The 24,617-nt window shown below is 43.9% G+C and overlaps 1 protein-coding gene across 1 annotated transcript in view; it reads left to right on the top strand.

Annotated features, from left to right (window-relative positions):
* The window catches only part of GLI3 (GLI family zinc finger 3), a 277,199-nt gene extending 252,861 nt beyond the window's left edge, over positions 1–24,338 (top strand). The window contains exons 11-15 of the mRNA XM_030933297.1: positions 9,723–9,872; positions 10,745–10,909; positions 15,818–16,108; positions 20,412–20,739; positions 21,694–24,338. Of these exons, the coding sequence (XP_030789157.1) occupies positions 9,723–9,872; positions 10,745–10,909; positions 15,818–16,108; positions 20,412–20,739; positions 21,694–24,005 (3,246 nt within the window). The 3' untranslated portion in view covers positions 24,006–24,338. The remainder of the gene's footprint in view (positions 1–9,722; positions 9,873–10,744; positions 10,910–15,817; positions 16,109–20,411; positions 20,740–21,693) is intronic.
* Positions 24,339–24,617: the final 279 nt, after the last annotated feature.

The raw sequence follows: 24,617 nt of genomic DNA, 5'->3' as shown, positions 1-24,617 counted from the left end.
TGTCCTCACACAGAAAGGGAGAGGGCTCCCTCCAGCCCCTTTGTAAGGTCACTAATCCCATTCATGAGGGCTCCGCCCTCTTGACTTAATCACCTCCTTAAGGCCCCACCTCTTTTTTTTTTTTTTTTTTTTTTTTTTTTTCTTTTTTTGAGATGGAGTTGCCCAGGCTGGAGTGCAATGGTGTGATCTCGGCTCACTGCAACCTCCACCTCCCAGGTTCAAGTGATTCTCCTGCCTCAGCCTCCTGAGTAGCTGGGATTACAGGCACCTGCTACAATGCCCAGCTAATTTTTTGTATTTTTAGTAGAAACAGGGTTTTACCATGTTGGCCAGGCTGGTCTCAAACTCCTAACCTCAGGTGATCCATCTGCCTCAGCCTCCTAAAGTGCTGGGATTACAGGCATGAGCCACCGTGCCTGGCCAAGGCCCCACCTCTTAATACACCTACACTAGTGATTAAGTTTCAACATATGGATTTCAGAGGGGGACACATTCAGACCATAGCAGGGCCCTTAAGGCACTTTCAAGAATGAGGATGCTTCATTTTGACCTAAATAATATAAATAACATCAATCAATATTATGAATATTTACTTCTTAGAAACTCTTCTCAAAAACTCACATTTCCTTCAGTTTTTAGGTCACCTTAATAGTAAGTCAGTCCTGTGATTCTATTTATATGAGTTTGAGCCTGCGACATGTGCATTCCTTAAGGTAAGGTGGAGAGTCAGCCAGTTAAATTGTATCACAAATTTTACATTTATATCTAATTATTATATAATCCAAGGTAACAGCAAACCTGAAAAGGTAGAGATTCTGAATTAACAGTGTGTCCATTTTTCATGCATCTTTAGTAAATTTTAGAGTATATCATGGATTAGAAACTATCTGCTTTTTCAAATCATGCACTATTTTGCATACTTGAACTGATGTTAGCGTATGATGTTTTTTGGTTTTGTTGTTAACAACTCTGCACAAAATTTAGGTTTCTCCATCTTTCCACTCATCTGTACAACTTGGACGATGAGGACATGGGAATACAGAGAAGTTGTCATTTATGTGAGGTTCCCAGGTTGTTAACTGAGGCCAGTATGAAACCCACCGGGAAATATTGTATCATAAAAATATGTTCCACAGCTGGGTGCAGTGGCTCACGCCTGTAATCCCAGTACTTTGAGGCTGAGGCAGGTGGATCACGAGGTCAGGAGCTGGAGACCAGCCTGGCCAATATGGTGAAACCCTGTCTCTACTAAAAATGCAAAAATTAGCTGGGCGTGGTGGCGCATGCCTGTAGTCCCAGTTGCTCTGGAAGCTGAGGCAGGAGAACCTCTTGAACCCAGGAAGTGGAGGTTGCAGTGAGCCAAGATCGTGCCACTGAACTCCAGCCTGGGCAACAGAGCAAGACTCTGTCTCACTCTGTCTCAAAAAAATAAAATATGTTCCACTTTGACTCAACCCATCTGTGTGTGTATGTGTGTGTGTGTGTGTCTGTGTGTGTGTCTGTGTATGTTGTAGCAGAAGTTGTGATTAAGATGCAGTCTTGTGCTTTGGTGGAAAAACACTTGCTGGCCCTACTGCAGTCAGTCTGAAGGAGAGGTGTAGCTTTGAGGAAGTCAGATTCCATTCTACCTGGCTGTTCCTTCAACCTTCTCCCTATTCTCCCACAATTTCCTGGTACCAGACTTCATCACCAAGTATACTTTTGTGAGTTTTTCTTTGGAGGTGTGGGGTGGGTGGGTGGGTAATATCTTTATTGAGATATAATTTATCTACCATGTAATTCATCCATTTAAAATACACAACAATTCATATGTTTTGATATATTCTCAAAGCTGTGCAACCAATACCACAATGAATTTTAGAACATTTCCCTTACCCTACAAAGAAACCCCATACCCTTTTGCTGTCATCCCCAATTTATCCATTCACCCACATTTTTTGTATATAGATTTACCTATTCTGGACACTCATATAAATGGAATCATGTAGTGTTTATCTCTTTTTTTGACTGGCTTCTTTCATTTAGCATGCTGTCAAAAGTTCAACCATGTTGTAACATGTATATGTATTTCATTCCTTTTTATAGACTTCTGTTTTTAAATGTGAAATTATAGTGTTCTGCTGCAGTGAAATCTAGTCCAGCTTTTCTTGGGGGTTCTGGGGAGGTGATGGGGTGGGGTGGGGACCACATCCAAATCCAACATTATAAAGCTCTTTGTTAATTTAAAACATTTACCTTGTTAAAGAACTTTGCCTTTCTTACACATAAGAAAAAATAATTTTGTTACACATTTGTACCTAAAAGCAGGATTCAAATAACAGCCGGGAAGAATCCATTTATTTATTCATTTTTTAACCAAAAAGCATATTTTTTATTTCATCCTAATTCTTAATATTCACAAATCAGAAATAAGAAATTGCCTTATTTTTATAAAGAGAATGCTGGTTTGTACCCAAAGTCTTGAGCCCTCTTGGTATTTTCCGGTATAATTTTATAGTTATGTCAGAAACTGAAAGATGCCTTGATATTTTTATTAACCAGTTTGAATTGAAACAGGCATTTTTTGAAGTCTCAGGGAGATCCCTCCCACAGCAGGCTATTTCAGGTTTTTAAATAATCTGTTAGGAAGGAAGATTGATGGGTGCCACCAAAACAATTTAAATTATTTTATTTATCTAAAATTAAAGTGCATATTGAGATATAAGGCCTATTTCAGTCCTGATAGTCTGTGATTCATGTTTTTTTCTGTGTCTGCCTAGTGAATCCTTTAGGAATCCAATTACAAGGTATCCCCAATATAATCCACATCATGACAGTTGTGAAACTTTCAAAAATGTTATATTTATCAAGTAATACACAAAACTGGAAGGTATAGACCTTATTTCAGGTAGAAAGGTTTGAGAGATTCTTGTGGAAAGTTTTCTTTTAGGCAAAGCATTTCAGTCTTTCCCGCAAATCAGTTTTAATGTAAATTATATTTAATAAGATTCTAAATTATTTTCCCTTTTTTTTTCTTTTCAGAAATACTTCTGGACTACTACCTAAAGAGTAATAGGCTTATAACATAAAGTCAAGAAACACTGAAAATTGAGCTTACTTGAAATTGTTTACTTCTTTATATCCCATCTTATGTCAAAGTAGAAGGCTGTCTTAATATCTTTTCCCAGCAAATCCCATAGAAGTTTCAAATTATTGAATCCTGTTCAGTATATTAATTAACTCAAGCCGCATTTATGAGCTAACCTGGTAGAGTAACATAAAAAGGTTTTGAAACTATCAAACATTTCCAGTTTGACGTTCTGACAAGAGAGTGCTTAAGTTTTATTTTCTGCCTTTTAAAAATACAATCACCACAACAAATGGTGGCCTCTTAATGGTTCAAGAGAGAGAAATGTAGCAAAGGCATGAATTAGAAATACAACTGGGGGTGGAGCAAGTGTGCCCAGCCTTCCACCAGTGACTCACCAGTGAACCCAGTGAACTGCCAGCCGGAAATGCTGCTCCATTTTCTTAGACGTTTATATATGGAACACACTGCTTTCTAAGCCCTTATTCTATTTTCTATGAAGGCCATAACACCACCTGTGTGTGCACATGGGTGTTTGTGTGTATGTGAGAGAGATCATATATATTTGAAAACTGTGACCATATATTTTGCTTTTACATGTAGCTTGTGCTGTGATGAACTTGGCAACGTACTTTGTAGAAACTCTTTTAAATTGGTAAAGCAGTTCTGTGGAATTTGAGAAACATTAGATACTGACAGAAAGACTGGCATGAAACATACATGCACAGGGGAGCTGTCTGGAAATTGGTGAGGGTTGAGCCTGAAGCTTTCCATTTCCCCCCTCCACTGTTTTTAGCGGTGCTTAAAGGTAATATTTTTATTACAACCATGGAATTCACCTTCTTGATGTTAAGAAACTGGCTGATGTAAAGAGTGGACAGACTTTTGAGGCAGCCAGGTGTATATCTATGGATTAGTGATTCCCTCAGGCAGGGTTTGAATGGGGATGTGCAGATCTTGCACACACACATTTGAGCCATGTGGTAGCATTCTGAAGAAGTCACTTAGAAGGGAGGACACTTAGCGATCCAAAGAACTGTGTTTCTGAGTGGGAATTGGTGGAGAGGAGACTGAAGGAAAGCAGAAGTGTACTTCCCAGCCTCATGAGCTGTGTGAATGGTGGCTTTATTTGGAGAGCTGCGAGCCGTGGACTGCATGCATGCTTTCATCTGGAGGGTTAGGAGCAGACCGAGGGAAAACTGCCTGCTCTGAGCTAATAGTGAAATAACAAAGTGAGAAGAAAGGACCCTGATTAGCTCAGTGAAGTCCATTGTGGCATCTCTTTTGCTGCTAGTGAAAGAAAAGCTTCACTTTCCTGTTTCTTCCTGTAGCTCTCCAAGCCTCCTTGGTGGACATCCAGGGCTCGGCTTCCCAAAGAAACTCCCTTAAAAGAAAGAAGCACCTGCTGCCTCCTTGATTGCTAAACCGGCTTATGATTTCTCCCACCATTCTGTGGGCTCCCAGAGCCCCAAAGGAGTGGAAGAAATACTGTCTTGGCTCATTTTGCTCCCATTCAATGACAGTTAAAAAAAACATCACTTTGTTGGTTTGCTATGGGCTCATGAGGTGTTCACTTCCTCAGTCACCAGTTCCCTAAGGCTAATGCTTGCAGCCCCAATTGGAAAACTGAAGACACGGACTCATTGGGAAGCTCAGTGTCGGGACTTGGCTTTTCTGGGGAAATTGCCTGGTCCTCATGTCCTGGCCCTGTTTATTCAGACAGGGAGAGTTCAGAGTGGCCGCGCCGAGAGAGTTGGCATGCCACATTGTAATTTACACCATCTATCTCTTTCTGACTCTCGGGCCTCTGGCAAATTGCATGTCTATGTGTTGGATTAGTTTGGAATTTAATCATGCATTATTTTCCCTCCAATTAAATTATTTATATATTTGATTAACATTTTCACTGCTGGGAAGTCAAATTTTCAATGAAACCACAAATAAACTCGTGCCCATTGAATTTCAGGCCAGCTTCATACAGGGTCAGTTCATCCACTGAATGTTAAGAATTCATTGCCTATTACTTTTCTTATCTACCTTGGATTTTGGTGAGAAAAAGAATTTTTTTTTTACTTAGTCCTAGGAATATGATGCGAACAGTGAAGTTTGGCCTAATGTATGGCCCTCCCTTCCTTGGGGTACCTTTTATAGCACAGGATCCTGATTTTCAGTCCTTCCTACTGCCTTTTCTGTTCTCTGGCACTAGAATCATACCTCCTTCTAATTTTGCATTCTCAGGCTTGAGGGCTCACCTGTTAGATGTTAGTATGAGAAGGAAACAGAGCTCATCCAGTTTGGGGGTTAGCAGTCAGTGGCCCATAGGCCAAATCCTGCTTCTTGTTTCTGTGCGGTCTATGAGCTAAGAATGGTTTTTATACTCTTTAAAAGTTGAAAAAAAGGTCAAATAATATTTTATGACACATGAAAGTTTTCCACATCCAGAAATGAACAGATAACCCATTCATTTAAATGTTGTCTGTGGCTGCTTACAGCGCCGTAAAGTCTCTAAAATATTTACTATCTAGCTTTTACAGAAAATGTTTGCCAACACCTGATCTAATTCATTACTCTAATTTTACAGATGAGAAAAGTAAGGTCCAAATAGGTGAATTGGTCTATCAAAGGTACACAAGTCATCAGAAATTGGTCTGGAATGCATCCTCCACTGTCCTCCAGCACTTTGCCTACCGCGATATAGGCCCTCAGATGAACATTTGCTGCAGAGGGCAATGTATTTTTTTTTTTTTTTTTTTTTTTTGAGACAAGGTTTTGCTCTCCCAGGCTGGAGTGCAGTAGTGTAATCCTGGCTCACTACCACCTTAACCTTCTGGACTCAAGTGACCCTCCTGCCTCAGCCTCCCAAGTGGCTGAGACTACAAGCCCATGCCACCACACCCTGATTTTTTTTTTTTTTTAGAGATGGGGTCTGTCTATGTTGCCCAGGCTGGTCTTGGAGCTCTTGGCCTCAAGTGATCCTCCTAACTCAGCCTCCCAAAATATTGGGATTACAGGTGGGAGCTACCATGCCTGGCCCAATGCAGCGTTTTAAAGGAAAGTAAATATTTAGAACACATGCACATGTGAAATCTGTGAGTTCTTAGAATTTTAATTTTCACTTGAAATCTAGTGCTAGGAAATATGTTAAGCTTAAAATACATTTGAACTACTTAAACAGGCAGCAAGATGACTCCCTTTTTCCTTATAGCAATTGATTACATCCTCTGTGCAGCATTTAGGTAGTAAAGAAGAGGAAGATTGACTTGGTTCCCCACCCTCCTAGGTGTAGAATTTCATTTAAAGAAAAATAACTGTGGTCTCAATGCAAGTTTGAACTTAAGAGCAGTTCCAGAAAATTGCAAAAACATATTAGTTGGGACTCGGGTCTAAGGGAGTGGGAAGGGAACATTCCCAAGATGCTAACCTTACTGAAAATGAGGTTGCTTTAAGGGCCCAGCATAAGTTCCCCTCACCCCTCCCCACATGGAGAAAACACCAGGGTGTTCATGCTTGCTGACTGGCGTGGGATTTCCCACCACTCAAATTTCCACACATTGTCTCAGTAGCAAAGGTAGAAGAAGCTGGGCGCGGTGTAAATACGAAATGATTAGGATTTTTCCAGGCACTGCCCTCCTCCTCTGGTTGCCAGTTCTCCCTTCTCTGCTCAGTGCTGGAGTCCCTCAACACCATTGTAGGCAGAGTCTACACCTTCCCAGTCACTTAGGATTATTAAAGTGTCCAATTTAAACCTCCAATGTCAGGTCCAATCCAGAGCCTTCCCTTCCCTGTCAGCAGTGAGGCACAGGCGTCAAGGGAACTGGCAGGCTGTTTGCCCTCCCTTTGCCACCTCATCTAAAGGAGCCGGGGCCTGGGAGTGACTCCAGGAGATGGCTTCCCTTTCTTTCTAGGGTCCAGCTCCTCCATTGTGTTGGATGAGACAGGAAAGGAAGAGATGAGAGTCTCTTTCTTTGTTGGCCACTGTTGGCACCTCCCTCTTAGCCACCCCTGCTTCCTTGAGTAGCACCAGGTTTCCCTGATGCCCTCCTCCTCAGGGGCAGATATGCAAGCCTGGCTTTTCCCTGGGGTGTATGTGAGTTTTTATGCAGGGGTATTTCCCACATACTCACTGCTGGAGACGTTACTGAGCACATAGCATTTTAGGTGAGCCCTGGCAAGCTAGCCCAAGCTTACCTACCCCACGGATTCTCCCTGGCCAGTTCTCTGCTTTCATGCGTGGCCCTCACCCTGTTCCTCAAAGGCGCTAGGCTCTGTTCTTTTGCAGGTACTTCTGTGTCATCGGTCTGCTGTAGTGTCCCATTCTCCCACCCCATCCTTCCCTGCACACCTGGTGTGTCTACTCATCCTTCAGGTCCTGCTCTAAATGCTACTTCATTGGAGAAGCGGACCCTGATTCCTGATGCTGCACACTGACTTAGGATCCCATTACATGTTTTTATAACACCCTGTTATTTCCCTTCATAATGCCTATCACAACCATAATGGTATAGTAATTCAAGCCATGACCGGTTTCCCTCTGATAGACTTAATTCCTTGGGGACAAGAATCGTTTCTGTCACGTTCCCCAGCACAGTGCCTGGTGTGAGTGGCACCCAGCACATCCTCATAAAAGCATGAGAGAGAACAGGGAACTAATAAGACATGGATCCAGCCTTAAGCAGTTGGCTCAACACAAATTGTAATTCAGTTTCCCAATTTTAACTTTTCCTTTCTTCCTCCTGTGTTCCTACCTTATTCTTCCCATTCCTTCTGTCTCCCTCACTCTCTGCTTGCCTTCCTTGCTTCCTTCCTCCCTCCCTCCCTTTTTTGCTTCCCTTTCATGTGCATTAATCCAAGGATCCAAGCTTTATTTCCAATGACTTGGAAAATTAAACCAAGAGCAACTGTTATGGAGTGGTTTTGTGTGATCACTTATTTTATTCCCGTTTGAGAATCCATAGAACTCCTCTGTAAGATGGGAGCTTGGTTTCCAACGCTGGGCTTCAGCACACATTTGGGAAAGCCGCGTGGTCTTGTGTATGGGCCACAAAGATGTACTAGAAGCAGACATGTGCAGATTGAACATTGTCCCCTGCCCAGAACATCTGTTCTCTTCCTATACCTGTGTGCATCATCATAACTTTAAGAAACACTGACATGGAGCCTGGTTGGCTTTTCATAGGAAACCCACATCTGTTTACCGTGGGGTTGCTCCCCCACCACTGTGTCGTTTTGGAGCTTCTGATGGGACGCTGCCTGTCTCCTCGTGTGCTGCGTTGGACCACTGACTCTCTGCTGTTCATCAGATTTTTCTGGGAGTTCCTCCAAGGAGAGGAGATAGAGAACAACAATTTCTTTTCTCTGTCCTCACCCAGTTTTAAACTCCAGAAACAGCACAGAAAACTTCATTTTTTGTAAAACTTTTTTTTCCCTAAAGCGGTAGGCCATCTAGTGGAGTAACTGGGAAAGGCCCACTCTGAGGGCAGAACTTCACTTTCAGACCCACAGCAATCACCGCTTTAGGAGCCCTGGACTCAGCAGGAAAGTAGTGAGAGGTTGTGTCACTACCACGCGAGGCATGGAGCCAAAAGGAGCTTTCTCTTATTGAACCAAGTTTTTTGATGATGTATTTCTGTGTATACTTGAGAAAGTGGTCCCACAAGCCTTAAATTAAGGCAAATAAAATGCAGAATCACCAGAAAATAAAGACCAACAGCATCAATCTAGAATACAAATGTCTTCAGTAGTCTATAGGTGGGCATTGAAATAGTATGCTCAACCTGTTGAAATTGACCTTAATTTGATTCAAATTAAGAAGCTTCTCTTCCTTTCATGCTGCAATAGGTTTCTAATGGTTCCCAATTAGAATTAATCCAAGAAATTTAATGATTCTAAAACCTTGAATTGGTAAGTCATTCAGGGAACTTCATCTTTATATTAAAAACTGTATTAATAGAATTTTAGAGGTAGAAAGGCCCTTAGCAGCTAGCGAATCCAGTCATTTATTTTCTACAAGAAGGAAACCAAGGCCCTGAAAGAGTAACTCATTTGATGATGACCACACAGTCCTCTTCCTCAGTATAATTCTTTTCTCTGCGATTCTTACTCAGGAAGCAGTCTGACTAACCCTGAGCTAAAGTTTCGTTTGCAAGTGCTTTCGGTATTTTTGTTCCGGAATTGTGCGTGTCTGTGTACCCTCCCTTTTTGAAGCCTGAGCCATGGTGCTAACCCATGGCCTAGCGCGTGAGAGCTAGAGAACACCTCTGCAATTGTTTAGCCTCGATCGCCAGCCTTGGCAAGGAAAAATGACAGAGGTTCAGAAAAGTCAACAGTGGCTCACCTCATTTCATAACCAGCTGGTCCCAAACCTGGAATAGAACCCTACTCTTCAGATGGCCAATGTACTGTGGTATACTTCCTGGGATGTCAGGCTCCATCCCGGTCTTACCACTCCGCTGGTTAGGAATCATGCATGCACAGTTAGCAAAAGCAAATTTACTTGAGAAGTGTACTAACTAGAATTTTTATACTCTGTAATATGGCAAAGTTATTCTTGTGGTCTTTAGGATTTTTAAGATTGGCGCATTTTCTGCATTTTCTTCTGTTGCTTTCAGTAATGATGGATACATTTCCATTTGATTTGTCTTTTTCCAAACCCCAGCATATAAATAACGACCATATTCACGGAGAGAAGAAGGAGTTTGTGTGCCGGTGGCTGGACTGCTCAAGAGAGCAGAAACCCTTCAAAGCCCAGTATATGTTGGTAGTGCATATGAGAAGACACACGGGCGAGAAGCCTCACAAATGCACTGTGAGTATAAAAGTGGGCGGCAGGCACATGTAGGTCCTTCCCCATATTCATAAGAGCTGTGCAGCCTGATGACGCTAGCTCAGGGGAAGCGTGGTTGGGTGGCGAGAGAAGAGGACTAGAGTATTGTCTGGTGATAAATGCTTGAGTGTTTGAGTGACTGAGTTGGACGGCGCAGCTCTGCAGAGTGGCAAGGGGGCAGTGGTGGCTGGCACTGGGAATGAACACAGGGTCACCCTGCTGGCCACAGCCCAACAGCTTATGGTACTATGGGGCTCAGAGGGCAAAGTGCCAGCTTCCAACTTACAGAGTTGAAGTTGACTTTTAAAACAGCTAATCCCTATACCAGATTTTAAAGTTGTCCCTTCCTTTCCTAGTGAGTCCTCAGGCATAGGCATATGGAGTGGGACGGGACTGCTGCAAGGCTGTGCATTCTTCACTGAGGTGCCCACAAGGCGCACTGGGCACGCTGAGCCCTGGTACTTTACATCTTAAAGGCCCTTTACAAACATGATCAAATTCCATGTCTTTGTATGGACACAAAGCTGTATTAATGAACTTTGTGCTGAATCTGAAATCAGTGGGAATTTGAGGAGATCAATGAGCAGATAATGAAACCCATTGTCCACATTGAGGGGTCTATTAAAAAAAAAAAACTTCAGAACTTTTACTGGCACTGAAAACTCTTTATCTTGAACTGCACCAAGCTACATCTGAATCCCAATAAATGCAGAGTTTAGTGGACTTTTTGTTCCTGGGTTTTGAAAAGCTGCTGACCCTCGAAACGTCAGTTTTTCATCAACTTGGAGGGCATGTTAGGCATAAGCTGCTGTTGCCATTGTGCAGAGTAATCCAGATTTACCTGTTGTCCTTAGTTTGAAGGTTGCACAAAGGCCTACTCGAGACTAGAAAACTTGAAAACACACTTGAGATCTCACACTGGAGAGAAACCATACGTCTGTGAGCATGAAGGTTGCAACAAGGCTTTCTCAAATGCCTCTGATCGTGCCAAGCACCAAAACAGAACGCATTCCAATGAGGTAAGCATCCTCAGTGGGCACGGAGTTTGCATAAGGAAACAAAAGAACCATCCCAGGGAAGGCACATGGAAGGTGCAGTGTGTTCTGTTTTGTTTTCCCCTTGGCCATTCCCAGCATGAGTGGGCTCCGCCTCTGCAGGTGAAGGCTTGGGCTTCCTAGGTGGGACTGGAAACTGGATCTTATTTGGAGAATAATAAGAGATGAAGAGGAAACTTCTTAAAACCCCTGCGAACTTACTAGTTTCATGTTGTTTTGAACTGCCACCTACTGGTCAAACAGTGGGAGCATTTAACTTGGAATCTGAGCCAGTCACTCTGCCCAAAATAGCAGGAATCCACTCAAAGGATGACCCCATAAGCCCCAAGGATATATTAAGAAGTAGCATGTTGACAGCTGACAGCTTCCTTCTAAGTCATCCACTTTTATTTGCTTCCTGCAAGTGATATCTTCAAATGGTATTATATCAAAAAAGATCTTTACAGAGCAACCAGCCTTGGCTAAATGCAATTTTCAGACACTCTAAATTCCAAAGGATCTTGGAAAATGGTCTCAGAAACCCAGAATACTTTCTAGGCAGTTATTTAAGAAAACATATTGAGTAAAGCTTCCGGGTGGTTCCTGTTGTGTTACTGTTATTTTAGGTAGTTATCTCTGCTAAATTGTAGAGGCATAAGAATGAAAATTACTCCAAATTCATTGCTTATGTTTTAGTGCACTTCTCCCTACAGACCTCCAACTTGGCCTTGGAGATCTAGCTCAAATTCTGGCTTGTCTACGAAACCTTCTCTTGAATATATTGCGAGATTAACAAAAGGACTCCTCGCATTCTGAGTGGAAATAGGATAGCTAACTAGAATTTGTTAACATGAGACATAGTTCAGCACCACAGTGTTTCATCAGTTTGCTTGAAATGTGTTAGAGAAGGAACATTGTGCACACATGAGACCTTGGAGTGGCTGTCATTTGATCTCACCAGCACAGGTCAAACCCATTCATGATCTTTCAGACGGAGAGCTGGGCAGAAAGAATCTTGATAGAAACAAAGTGAGCCATTCTGCTCAGTGGCCATTTGGCTTTCAGGTGGTCAAGATGGTTCTCACCATGTTTTCTTCAGCTGAAACTGACAGAGCAAAAATGTCCCTAAAGGGATTAACCACACTGTAAAAAGCACACTCACTCACAAACTCTCACATGTAAGTTCATATATACCAAGTTTTTGTGTGAAAAGATCATGGAAACTGGAGTTCTTTGGAATCTCATTATTTTCTAACTGTTTGAAGACATTTTAAAGACACCACATCTCCATTTTTTAATGTAAAAATGCTTTTACAGTACGCAGTAGCTGGAATATAATCTATTGTACTAGTTTGTACAAAATTTTAGGGAGTCTAGAATAGACAGAAACATAGAGATAGAAAGTAGATTAGTGGTTGCCAAAAGCAGAGGGGAGAGGGAATAGCAATGACTGCCAATGGGTATAAGGTTTTTTTGTTGGGGTGGTGAAGATATTCTGGAATTAGGTAATGGTGATGATTACACAATGTCTAGAATGTACTAAATGCCACTGAATTGTGCAATTTAAAGGGATTATTTTTATGGCATGTGAATTATATTTCAATTTAAAATTTTGAGGGATTTTGACTTAACTTAGAATGTATCTCATATATTTCATAGATTTGAGTGTAATTTTGACTAGACATTTAGTGGGCATTCGTTCCTATAGATGTTAGGCCAATGTTCTTTCCTATTATCGTGGAGAAATTTGGACAGTGGGTATGTTAGGATCAGAATGCACACATGTAAAGATAATTACCAAGCCTTTTTGTCTTTTTATGGACCTAAAATATTTGTACCTGTTCATTTGCTTTAATTGTGGTGTACTTGAGCTTGTGTTCTTCTCCAAGGCAAAAAGTGCAATGTTGTGTGAGAGTTAAGTGTTTGTTATGAGATTAAAAAATAAAAGATATATTGGGCCGTAATGTCATTGACCACGCTTGAAAAATTTACTTAAATTATTAACCTTGATCATAAATACATAATTAAAATTCTACCCACATACATATTTACAAACAAATTATATTTCTCTATTCTATATGTAAGACTTTGGCCCTGTGTATGAATGATGGAGATTTTCAGACACATCAAAGTTCAGTTTGTCCAGGAAATCCAGATTTGTGCAATCTCACAATCCTAGATAAATCAAGTGATTTGCTTTCATTTATTTCCTCTTTTATTTGCAACTTCATTTATTCACTAAACAAATACTGATAGCTAATTATGTGTCAAGCCCTTTGCTGTTCTAAGTGTGGCCGACAAAATAATGGACTGGAACAGGAAGGGAGTAATTTCTGGCACTTCTCTGTCCCTCTGGCTGTCCTGCTCATTTAGGGCTGCTAGACTGACCATAGCTCTGACAGGACTTCTTACTCCAGATCACACAGCTCATATTTCCCTCAAAGATACCACTAAACAAGTTTCCTGAGCTCTGATTCGGTTGAACCTCCCTTTCTAGAAAGCTGCAATGGCTCCTGCTTTCCTGTAAGGAAACTTGAGACTCCCTAAGCTTGTGTAAGTGTCTGTTCTCACAGGGCCCAAGCTCGCCCCTCTAGTCCTGACCTCTCACTATCATAATCATGAGTGAAACATTCCAGAAGCTGGTGCTGTGGACTGCCATGCTTAGGTGCATGAAGTGGTTCTGCCACTGGACCTTTGCTGAGGACACTTCTTTTTGGCATTCCAAGTAAAATGACTCCTAATAAAAGCTCTGTGTATTGAGTGCTTACTACGTTCCATGCATCCTGGTAAGCACTTCATGTACATGATCTAATTTAACACTTACCAATAACCCCATGAGCTGGGCATTAAGCCCAGATATACAATCTTAATAACTGATGCCTTCCATGATTATCCCAGGTGAAAAATGATCCCTCCTCTGTCTGTATCCTTACATAGCATTCACACTTTATATTATATAGATCATCGCATCTTCTTATTTTTTTCCTATCAGATTTTGTATTCCTTATGATTAAATCTTGTTGTATGCAACTTTGTGCTTGCAGAATCTTGCACCTCAGTAAGTCTGAGAACATTTATCTTAGCCTTTAATTATATTTTATTTTAGTCATGGATCACAACAAAATTTGTGGGCAAAAGCTGTGTGAAAGGATATTTTGTTTATGTTATGTTGTTGTGAGGTATACATTTCCTGAACCTATTTTCTTGTGAATTTGTGAATTTTTGTGGGTAGATAATGTGTATGTTCACACACAAGAGCACATGGGCACAGATGCACCTGTATGGGCTGTTGTTTCTGGAAGTGCAGGAGCTGACACATTTGTATCTCATTACACATTGGCTGCGTCCTTGGTTCTAAGCTAACCCATCATGTACATCCATATATTTATCGGAAGGGTAGCTCTCCAAACATGCAGGCTTTGTGCTCCCTCTCTCCTTCTGGTCTCCACACCTCTGCCCCACATATCCCAGTCTGCCTGCTAATGGAACAACCTGTCACAGGAATGCTGTGAGCAAGCACAGGGCCCGTGTCAGAACACTGTAAGGTAATGGCACTAATTGTCAGAGCCAGTCTTTTGTCCCTAATGCATAGAATTTGATGTGCTCATCTTATTATATATATGCTGCAAATCACACAAGCTCCTGAATAGATGTAATTCATAGTTAATGGGAATCAATTCTGCCCAAAGGAATCTCAGGTTTGGAGGTGAAACCTCTCAGTTTCAGGATCTTTGCTTCACTGCATTAGGACATTTCAGCATTTTAGGTAGCACTCAGTCTGTTCTTGGGCTTTTAGTGAAAAAGCATCTTTTAGACATACATTCTACAAGACACAGCATCATTTTAAATATAATAGGTACATTATAGTAATCCTGCTTTTCATGACGAATCCTTACGTAAAAGCTCATCCTTTGCTATACATAGATATAAATATATATTCATGAAAGCATCCTTGCGTATATTATAAGTCAAGTGAGCAAACTCACAAATCTGATGTTGGTCATGAGCCAAAGGCCAGCAGTTCTGTGATTTGAGAAAATAATCCGCTTATATAAGCATCCGCATAATTTTTTATGACTGTATCCTTAGGCTTGATCACTGACCCACATAGAAAATGAGTTAGCATGAAATAATTTATAGACCTTAGTTATAAATTCACTCAGGAGGGGAAAACAGACGAGAAATCCTGGTCCCCAGAACATCCGTCAGCCCTCTGTAGTTTATGATGAGAATTCACGGACAGTCTGTGACAGGGCTTTCCAGTTTTGAAGAGCAGAAAGGGTCTGGCTATTTTGAGCCCTGAACATCCCCACACTTTAATGCTACCCAAAGGAGCACATTTTAGCATCATCTAACATGGGAGATGCCATCGGCAGTTTCAAAATTATGCCTATGCATAAATAGCACATTTTCAAAAAGATCAGAGTGATATTCGATCTCAGAACCAGGGCATCCATAAAAAATGTTGTCACACAATCTCTTCTGAAAGGTGTACAGTCTTCTCCTGATTAGATGATGGGTGTCTTTTAAGCCATCTTCATTGTCATCGTCATCGTCATCAAATATCTATTGAGTGCCTATTATGGCACCGTGGTACTTTCTCACTCACAGTATAAATGCTTCCAAGAACATCAAGGCAATTTACACATTCTTAGTTCTCCCTGAGCCTCTCTCTCAAGCCATAATCTATTAAAGCTAGATTCTATGGACACGGAGCAGTGTTCTAATGGCCTTATTAGACTATTAGTTCCTAGAGGTATCTGAACACCTCGAAGCCTTGTGAAAATGTTTTGAAAGGATTAAAAATGTAATGAGCAACCATAAAGGACTTTTGGGCTGGGGCATAATCTCCTTCATAACAATCTCTTACCTCATTCTTGTGGCATTTGGCAGAAACCATATGTGTGTAAAATCCCAGGCTGCACTAAGCGTTACACAGACCCAAGCTCCCTCCGGAAACACGTGAAGACAGTGCATGGCCCAGAGGCTCATGTCACCAAAAAGCAACGTGGGGACATCCATCCTCGGCCCCCACCCCCGAGAGATTCCGGCAGCCATTCACAGTCCAGGTCGCCCGGCCGGCCCACTCAGGGAGCCCTCGGTGAGCAGCAGGACCTCAGCAACACTACCTCAAAGCGGGAAGAATGCCTCCAGGTGAAAACTGTCAAGGCGGAGAAGCCCATGGTATGTCATTCACTCACCTTCTGACTTCACAGCAGGCCCAGGGTCATTTAAAAGAGCCAGGTAGGGCGCATAGAGGGACAGGACTTCCCGGTCCTCACTGTGTCAGGCTGTCTCTGATCTGAGGAGGCAATGAGGGCAGTGACCTGGATTGCTTACTTGAAGTTGATCAGCTCAGAAAAAGAGTTTCTAGGTTTCCTAACTGATTTTTAAAATTAATCCCAGAACCATACCACTGTGCCATGGAAGGAAGAAAGACACGACTGTCTGTCTCTCCAGCGTGTCTGTAATGTCGAAAATCATTCACTGACTCTTCCTGTAAACATGCTTTCTGTCTTCTTTGCCCTGGTGACCCCAAGGTAAATAAGCCATGGCCCATATTCTTCAGGGGTTTACAGTCCAGTGGGATAGACAGGCTGAAAAACAAATACCATGCAGTGTGATGGGGGCTTACACACAAGTCTGTGTAAGGAGGATTCAAGAGAGGGACAGACTGCCAATCAGTCGGGGCAGAGGAGGCCATGGGATGGGAGTTCAGCACTGCAGAGGGAAGAGCTGAGGAGAAGGCGGCGGAGGAGGAGCACAGCGGTGGGAGGGGAATGGTGTAGCAGGGGTGAGATTTTTTGTTTGTTTTTTTGTTTTTCTTTTTTGAGGAAACCACTCCAGTACCAGTCTAGAGACTGGGTAAACTAGAGACCACTTTTGCTGTTGGGCCTGAACCAGCGAGGCAGAGCACAAGAGAAGGATCTGAAAGATTCAGTAGGCAACTCTTTCTGTTTGGAGACTAATATGACATGTGGGCTCTGCTACTCTTTCAGCTTCTTTCAAACCTCAGTTCGTGACTTCACTTCATGAATGTGACTTTATAAAATACCTAAAAATTTCAAAGACAGCAAGAAAAATTAAAAGAGTAGATAGTAGAGGAGATTCAGCCCATTTGGCCATGCATAGAATGGATTTAATTGTGCAAATATATTGGGTTCTGGGCTGTCACGCTAATCTGTGAAGGAAGTGTACCAGAGAGAAGTTTCATGCTCAGACTCCCAGATGCATGGAAACGATCAGGCCAACAGATTTATACTTAAAGTCAGCATTTTCTTAAAATTAGAGCAGCCTACCGGATGGGCAGCCTATGAATTCATGAGTGATGTTGCTGTATAGCAGTACGTGTGGGCAGGAAATAATGTACAGTCTCACCATTGGGAGGGTGAGAGGCTGTGTTTTAATGACTTAACTGAGTTTGTCTTTGAACTCTTAAGAGTCTTAGAGAATGACATTAAGTCTGGCCAAAAATAACACACATCGGCTATCCAGGTTTATCATGATTTCTCAATGGGTAGGTGTACTTTGCTTTAAAAAAGTATCTTAATAAGATGTTTATACATTATGATTGATCACTGTATTTTAATCAGTTCATAAGCTGTGTTTTATATACTTTTTTTGGAGGGGAGCACATGTCTATTCTCAAAATAAAGCCTACCTGTATAATAATTGTGGAGAACATTCGACAGTTTACCCTCAAGTGTTTCACAAAACAAGGAAAGTTAATTTGCAGTCTTAGATTATGTCACGAAACTGATGATTTATGTTCTTGGGATATTCCAAGAACCCAGAATCTCTTCTACTTTTAGTGCGCATTCCTAGCTCAAGAAAATTACCATTTTCTCTTCAGATACCCATTGTTTAAAAAAGAAAATCGGTAGAAATAAAAGTTATAGCGATTTGGCTCAGCAACATTGAGATGCCCCAGTGTGTGAAATATTTTATAAAGTAATTTAATCATATTAGGTTGGTGCCAAAGTAATTGTGGGTCTTTTGCCATTAAAAGTAATGACAAGACCCACAATTACTTTGGCACCAACTTAGAACCATAGGACTAAAAGAAACCATAGAGATCAAGACTATGCCCATATTTTGAGGAAGCTGAGGCTCAGTGAGGTTAATAATCACACTTCCATAGCAGATGTTATGTGTGTATATGCTCACACGCATTTAAAAGTAGGTATCTTCATAGACATGTACTTAATAAACATGAAATTTACATTTCTAGTTTTCTTTAAAACATGTCTTTGATTTGATCATCATGCTATAAATTAAATTATTTCTTCTTTTTTCTTATTAATGCAACATCACTTCTGTCTAATGCTCCTAAATGTCTTGTTCTCACTTCCTAAGGACAGTGGGTAATAAGGTGAGGGAATTTTGGCTTCTCTGTCCTTTTTGTTTTGTTTTCATTTTTTTGACATTGTGTTAATTTTTCTTTAGTTTTTGTGGTTTTGTGATATCTTTGGTAGTGAACATTCTTCAGATATGTTTCAAATACAGAAGCAATGTGTTTTGAACATTCAGCATGTGAAAAATGTGGAGTTAGTTGGTGAAATTCATTGTTCTATCTGTCTAGGTTTCCATAACAAATCACACTGGGGCCTACCAAGCAGATGTTCTGAAAGACTCATTACTGTATTAATGCAAATTCATCCTTAGACCAGACGTGCACCACCTTCTTTGAGGAAGATCTGGCTTCATTTGTTGTTAGCAATGTAATCTCTATTTAAATGTGGAAGCTCACTGAAGCAATTTCCTAGTTGTGAGTGCATTTGTGCCTTATATGAAGTGTGTCTGCCTGTGTGTTCGCACAAATGCACAGGTTCATGTTTGCACACACTCTGATTTCACAGTACAGAAGTAAAAGACATCCAAAGCTCTGGAAACAAGTACCTCAGGAAGGAGCAGGTGGTCTGGCACTCCAGCACTCTGCTGAGGCCAAAAATTAAGCAAGGCTTCACATACTCATGATCAAATTTGTGTATCTTATTTGGCTCTGCTTGGTTGCCCGGGACAAAGTTAGTGTACCATGCGGCACTCACTTGGAAAGTGTTCATTTGCTTGGGTGTATGTACCATGAAAGCAGAAGAAGTGAACGGGTTCCAAAGGGAAGAGCCCTTCCTGGCGGCACTGTGCATTCCACCTGAGACTACAGTACTCTGTAACCGAGTGAGTGTAGTTATCTCTCCATAAAGCACTCTCCCTTTCGGCTGCTGTCAGTGTTTATAGTAACACTGGTGAAGGTGCTGCAGACGCATGGAAGTAGCCGGCCTAAGAGTCCAGGCTAGTTGCACCATTCACTTTGTGACTTTGGGCAGTCACTAAACTTCTCTGAACATCACTTTTCTTATCTGTACAAAAAGGATTCAACTGTTTATCAACCAGGACACCGCTGGAACTTCAGGTAGAACAGTTCTGTGTTGTGTGACTGTCCTGTGCATTGTAGGCCATTTTATATAGTAATCCCCAGACATTGGGGCACCAGGCTTTCCACCCTGTATTTCCAGGATCCCTGGGAATGAGAGGAGGCAGTACTTTCCCTGATTGAGGACCGGGTGGACTAGATTAAGATTCCATTATTTGCAGCATTGTCTTACAGAGTCTACTTGGTTGGAGTTAAGGAATCATTTCCTAATTCTCCTAGTGAACTGTTAGGGAGTACACTAAGGGGAACGGTGAAATCATTCTACAGACTCATGATGGCTGTGATCTGCAGCCTTTCTTTCTTTCTGAATATAGCACGAGCTTATTATATGATTGAAGTTTCACCTCTCTCAACTGCTTTTACTGACACCTTGGTTGAGGTTGTACAAAAGCAAGAAAATATGGAAGGAGGGAGGAGAGATTGCAAAGAGCTTGGCTAACCAGCCCTGAACAGCCTAGAGGGGCTCTTGTTGGAGGAGGTAATGTGTGCTGATGGCGCATATCTTACATTTATGTTCCAGCTGAGCAAAATGAACCTAAAGACTAAAACCACCTGGGATCATAATAATTGCTAACACCCTGTGAGCCAATTGCTATTATCCAGGTCTTTTTATACTTGTATGCTCTCTGGGCTTCACACTTAATTCCTGACAACAATCTCTGAAATACACGGTCCCCGTTTTATAGATAAGGAAACTGAGGTTTGGAGTGACTTAAGTAATATGCCCAAAGAATAAAGTGGTGGAGATGGGATTGGAACCGAGGAAGTGTGTTTGCAGAGTTGGCGATTGGGACAGGATTCCATGGCTGATACCATGCCAATCACACTATAGCTAGCATTCTGTGCTGTGCATTGCCTCCCAGTGCCCATCAGCCTGGTGGTCCATCCGTCATTTTGGCCAAAAGTGGCCAGCTCCATTCACCAGAGCGTAGTTTTTCTTCTCATTCAACCAACCAATGATCTTGAAGATCTTGATATGCATGAGCTCTCATTATTGGCTCGCTTTCCTTGACCCTCCCTGGTGACATTTCTTTCCTTTCCACTTGACCCCAACAGACATCTCAGCCAAGCCCTGGTGGTCAGTCTTCATGCAGCAGCCAACAGTCCCCCATCAGCAACTATTCCAACAGTGGGCTCGAGCTTCCTCTGACCGATGGAGGTAGTATAGGAGACCTCAGTGCCATTGATGAAACCCCAATCATGGACTCGACCATTTCCACTGCAACCACAGCCCTTGCTTTGCAAGCCAGGAGAAACCCAGCAGGGACCAAATGGATGGAGCACGTAAAACTAGAAAGGCTAAAACAAGTGAATGGAATGTTTCCACGACTGAACCCCATTCTACCCCCTAAAGCCCCTGCAGTCTCTCCTCTCATAGGAAATGGTGAGTTCTACATCAGACCATGCATCTGCTCAGGGTGTTTTTTTCTGTTCTTTTAAATGCAGACCCTCAGTTTTATGTTTGCTAGTTTCTCCATTAGTCCTAAAATGACGCTGTAACCATCCGTTAATGTTGAGCCCATTCAAGTTGCCTTTTTGGATGGTCCATATTTTAAAAACAGCTGGGAACAGTATAATACTGAGGAAAAAAATGTGGCTGTGCATGACTCCTATTCTGATGGTGAAATCGTCACTGTTAGATTAGGGTAAGGGAATGCCAGCAGTAGAGGCGTCTGTGGTTGGAACTCTGTCTCTGGTTTTCAAAATTTAAAACCAGGAGGTTAGCAGCCACTTTTATTTATATTTACCCAGTTCAAGGAAAGTCAAAAATCCCTCCCCATTGTCAGTCCCCAGGTCAGTTTGTACTTCTGAGGTTACACTTCTGAGAGCACCTAAGGGGTGAAGCTCTGCCCTCCACCAACACGGGTGTTACCTGTTGATAGGATGTGGCATGAACAGGACACCCTGAGCGTGAATGTGAAACTCGTGGAATACCTTTGCCTGGGGACTTGCCTGCAACTCAAGCGTTGTGTACCCATCACAAGATTCCTTTTGTCCTTGCACTGTGCTTGGGGAGGGGCTTCACTGAATTGAGGGAGTTGTTATTGTTTTGTTTAAGCCAGGCATCAGCAAACTGTAGCCTGCCGCCATCTCCAGCCGCCCCTGTTTTGGTAAAGAAAGTTTCATGGGCACCCCGCCACGCGTGCTTGCTCACTGCTGTCTGTGGCTGTGTTGGGGCTACACTGCAGAGCTGAGTAGTTGTGAGGCAGGCAATGTGGCCTGGGACACCAAAAATAGTTCCTAGCTGGCCCTTTACAGAAAAGGGTTGCTCATGCCTGGTATAAGTCATCCTCGAAGGGAATTTCTCCGCATGGTCTCTCCCTTTCTCTGTCTCCAGGCACACAGTCCAACAACACCTGCAGCTTGGGTGGGCCCATGACGCTTCTCCCGGGCAGAAGCGACCTCTCTGGGGTGGACGTCACCATGCTGAACATGCTCAACAGGCGGGACAGCAGCGCCAGCACCATCAGCTCCGCCTACCTGAGCAGCCGCCGCTCCTCAGGGATCTCGCCCTGCTTCTCCAGCCGCCGCTCCAGCGAGGCGTCGCAGGCTGAGGGCCGGCCGCAGAACGTGAGCGTGGCCGACTCCTACGACCCCATCTCCACCGACGCCTCGCGCCGCTCCAGTGAGGCCAGCCAGAGCGACGGCCTGCCCAGCCTGCTCAGCCTCACGCCCGCCCAGCAGTACCGCCTCAAGGCCAAGTACGCGGCTGCCACAGGCGGGCCGCCGCCCACGCCCCTGCCCAACATGGAGAGGATGAGCCTGAAGACGCGCCTGGCGCTGCTCGGGGACGCCCTGGAGCCTGGCGTGGCCCTGCCTCCCGTCCATGCCCCGAGGAGGTGCAGTGACGGGGGAGCCCACGGCTACGGGCGGCGCCACCTGCAGCCGCACGATGCGCCAGGCCACGGCATGAGGAGGGCCAGCGACCCCGTGCGGACGGGCTCCGAGGGCCTGGCCCTGCCCCGTGTGCCACGCTTCAGCAACCTCAGCAGCTGCAACCCCCCGGCGATGGCCCCGTCCGCGGAGAAGCGCGGCCTCGTGCTTCAGAATTACACGCGGCCCGAGGGCGGCCAGTCCCGAAACTTCCACTCGTCCCCCTGTCCTCCCAGCATCACCGAGAACGTCACCCTGGAGTCCCTGACCATGGACGCCGATGCCAACTTGAACGATGAGGATTTCCTGCCAGACGACGTGGTGCAGTATTTAAATTCCCAGAACCAAGCAGGGTACGAGCAGCACTTCCCGAGCACCCTCCCGGATGAGAGCAAAGTGCCCCACGGGCCCACTGACTTTGACGCGCCTGGGCTGCCAGACAGCCACGCTGGCCAGCAGTTCCATGCCCTCGAGCAGCCCTGCCCCGAGGGCAGCAAAACCGACCTGCCCATCCAGTGGAACGAAGTCAGCTCCGGAAGCGCCGAACTGTCCTCCTCCAAGCTCAAGTGTGGCCTGCGGCCCGCTGTGCCGCAGACTCGCGCCTTTGGGTTCTGCAACGGCATGGTCGTCCACCCGCAGAACCCCTTGAGGAGCGGGCCTGCTGAGGGCTATCAGACCCTCGGGGAGAACAGCAACCCCTACGCTGGCTCAGAGCACTTGATGCTTCACAACAGCCCCGGAAGTGGCGCCAGTGGAAACACTTTCCATGAACAGCCCTGTAAGGCCCCGCAGTATGGGAACTGCCTCAACAGGCAGCCAGTGGCCCCTGGTGCGCTCGACGGTGCCTGTGGTGCCGGGATTCAAGCCTCAAAGCTGAAGAGCACCCCCATGCAAGGGAGCGGGGGGCAGCTGAATTTCGGCCTGCCGGTAGCGCCAAATGAGTCAGCTGGCAGCATGGTGAATGGCATGCAGACCCAGGACCCGGTGGGACAGGGGTACCTGGCTCACCAGCTCCTCGGCGACAGCATGCAGCACCCGGGGGCAGGACGCCCCTGTCAGCAGATGCTTGGGCAGGTTAGTGCTACCTCACACATCAACATCTATCAAGGGCCAGAGAGCTGCCTGCCAGGGGCTCACGGCATGGGCAGCCAGCCGTCAAGCTTGGCAGTCGTCAGGGGCTACCAGCCGTGTGCCAGCTTTGGGGGCAGCAGGCGCCAGGCTATGCCAAGGGATAGCCTTGCTCTGCAGTCAGGACAGCTCAGTGACACAAGTCAGACCTGCAGGGTGAATGGCATCAAGATGGAAATGAAAGGGCCACCGCATCCGCTGTGCTCTAATCTGCAGAATTACTCTGGTCAGTTCTATGACCAAACCGTGGGCTTCAGTCAGCAAGACACGAAAGCTGGTTCATTCTCCATTTCAGATGCCAGCTGCCTGCTACAGGGGACCAGCGCCAAAAACTCTGAGTTACTTTCCCCAGGTGCTAATCAGGTGACAAGCACAGTGGACAGCCTCGACAGCCATGACCTGGAAGGGGTACAGATTGACTTCGATGCCATCATAGACGATGGGGACCACTCCAGCCTGATGTCAGGGGCCCTGAGCCCAAGCGTCATTCAGAACCTTTCCCATAGCTCCTCCCGCCTCACCACGCCTCGGGCCTCCCTCCCATTCCCAGCGCTGTCCATGAGCACCACCAACATGGCTATAGGGGACATGAGTTCTTTGCTGACCTCCCTAGCGGAAGAAAGCAAATTCCTTGCAGTTATGCAATAGGCTTTAGGAAAAAGGGACTGCAACCAACGTAAATCAATAGGAGTTGAGGAGATTAAGCTGACTTTGTTTTGGCTGTTTTTTTTAGTTCTGTATGTATTTTAGCAATCTCATCTCAGTACCTAACTGAGATGTGTTTCAAATATATTCCTTTTATGGAAAAGGACTCTGAAAAACCCTAAAGTATTCTAGGGAGAAACTGTCTTCCATTTCAGTTTTGAATCAGTATTGTTACACTCAAAACACTCTCTTTTTTTAAAAAAAAAAAAAACAAAAAAAAAAAACAAAAAAAAAACCGTAAGCCCCACCCCTTTTTAGTAAACCTATGTAAATGTGTGATGTGCATATTCTTCTTTCTTTTAGAAGAGCAGTCAAATTAAAGGATTTGACATGTTTTGCTGTTGCTCAAAGGAAATAGGAGTTGGTGTGCTTGTGACCAAGGGGTTACACTTCCAGCTTTTAAAATTCTCCTTTACATGTGCTCAGTGTTTTGTTTTGTGTTTTGGTTTCTGTTTTTTATTTTAATTCCCACATTGGGCACAAGAATCAGAATATGGATAGCGAGTTTAAGAATCTTTTGTGGGTGCACTGTAGCATAGATGACAGAATATTGAT

This window comes from Rhinopithecus roxellana, chromosome 6 (assembly GCF_007565055.1).
Source record: "Rhinopithecus roxellana isolate Shanxi Qingling chromosome 6, ASM756505v1, whole genome shotgun sequence".
NCBI classification, from domain to species: Eukaryota; Metazoa; Chordata; class Mammalia; order Primates; family Cercopithecidae; genus Rhinopithecus; species Rhinopithecus roxellana.
The sequence above is the reverse complement of the archived record's forward strand: the minus strand, read 5'-3'. Positions and strand labels throughout refer to the sequence as shown.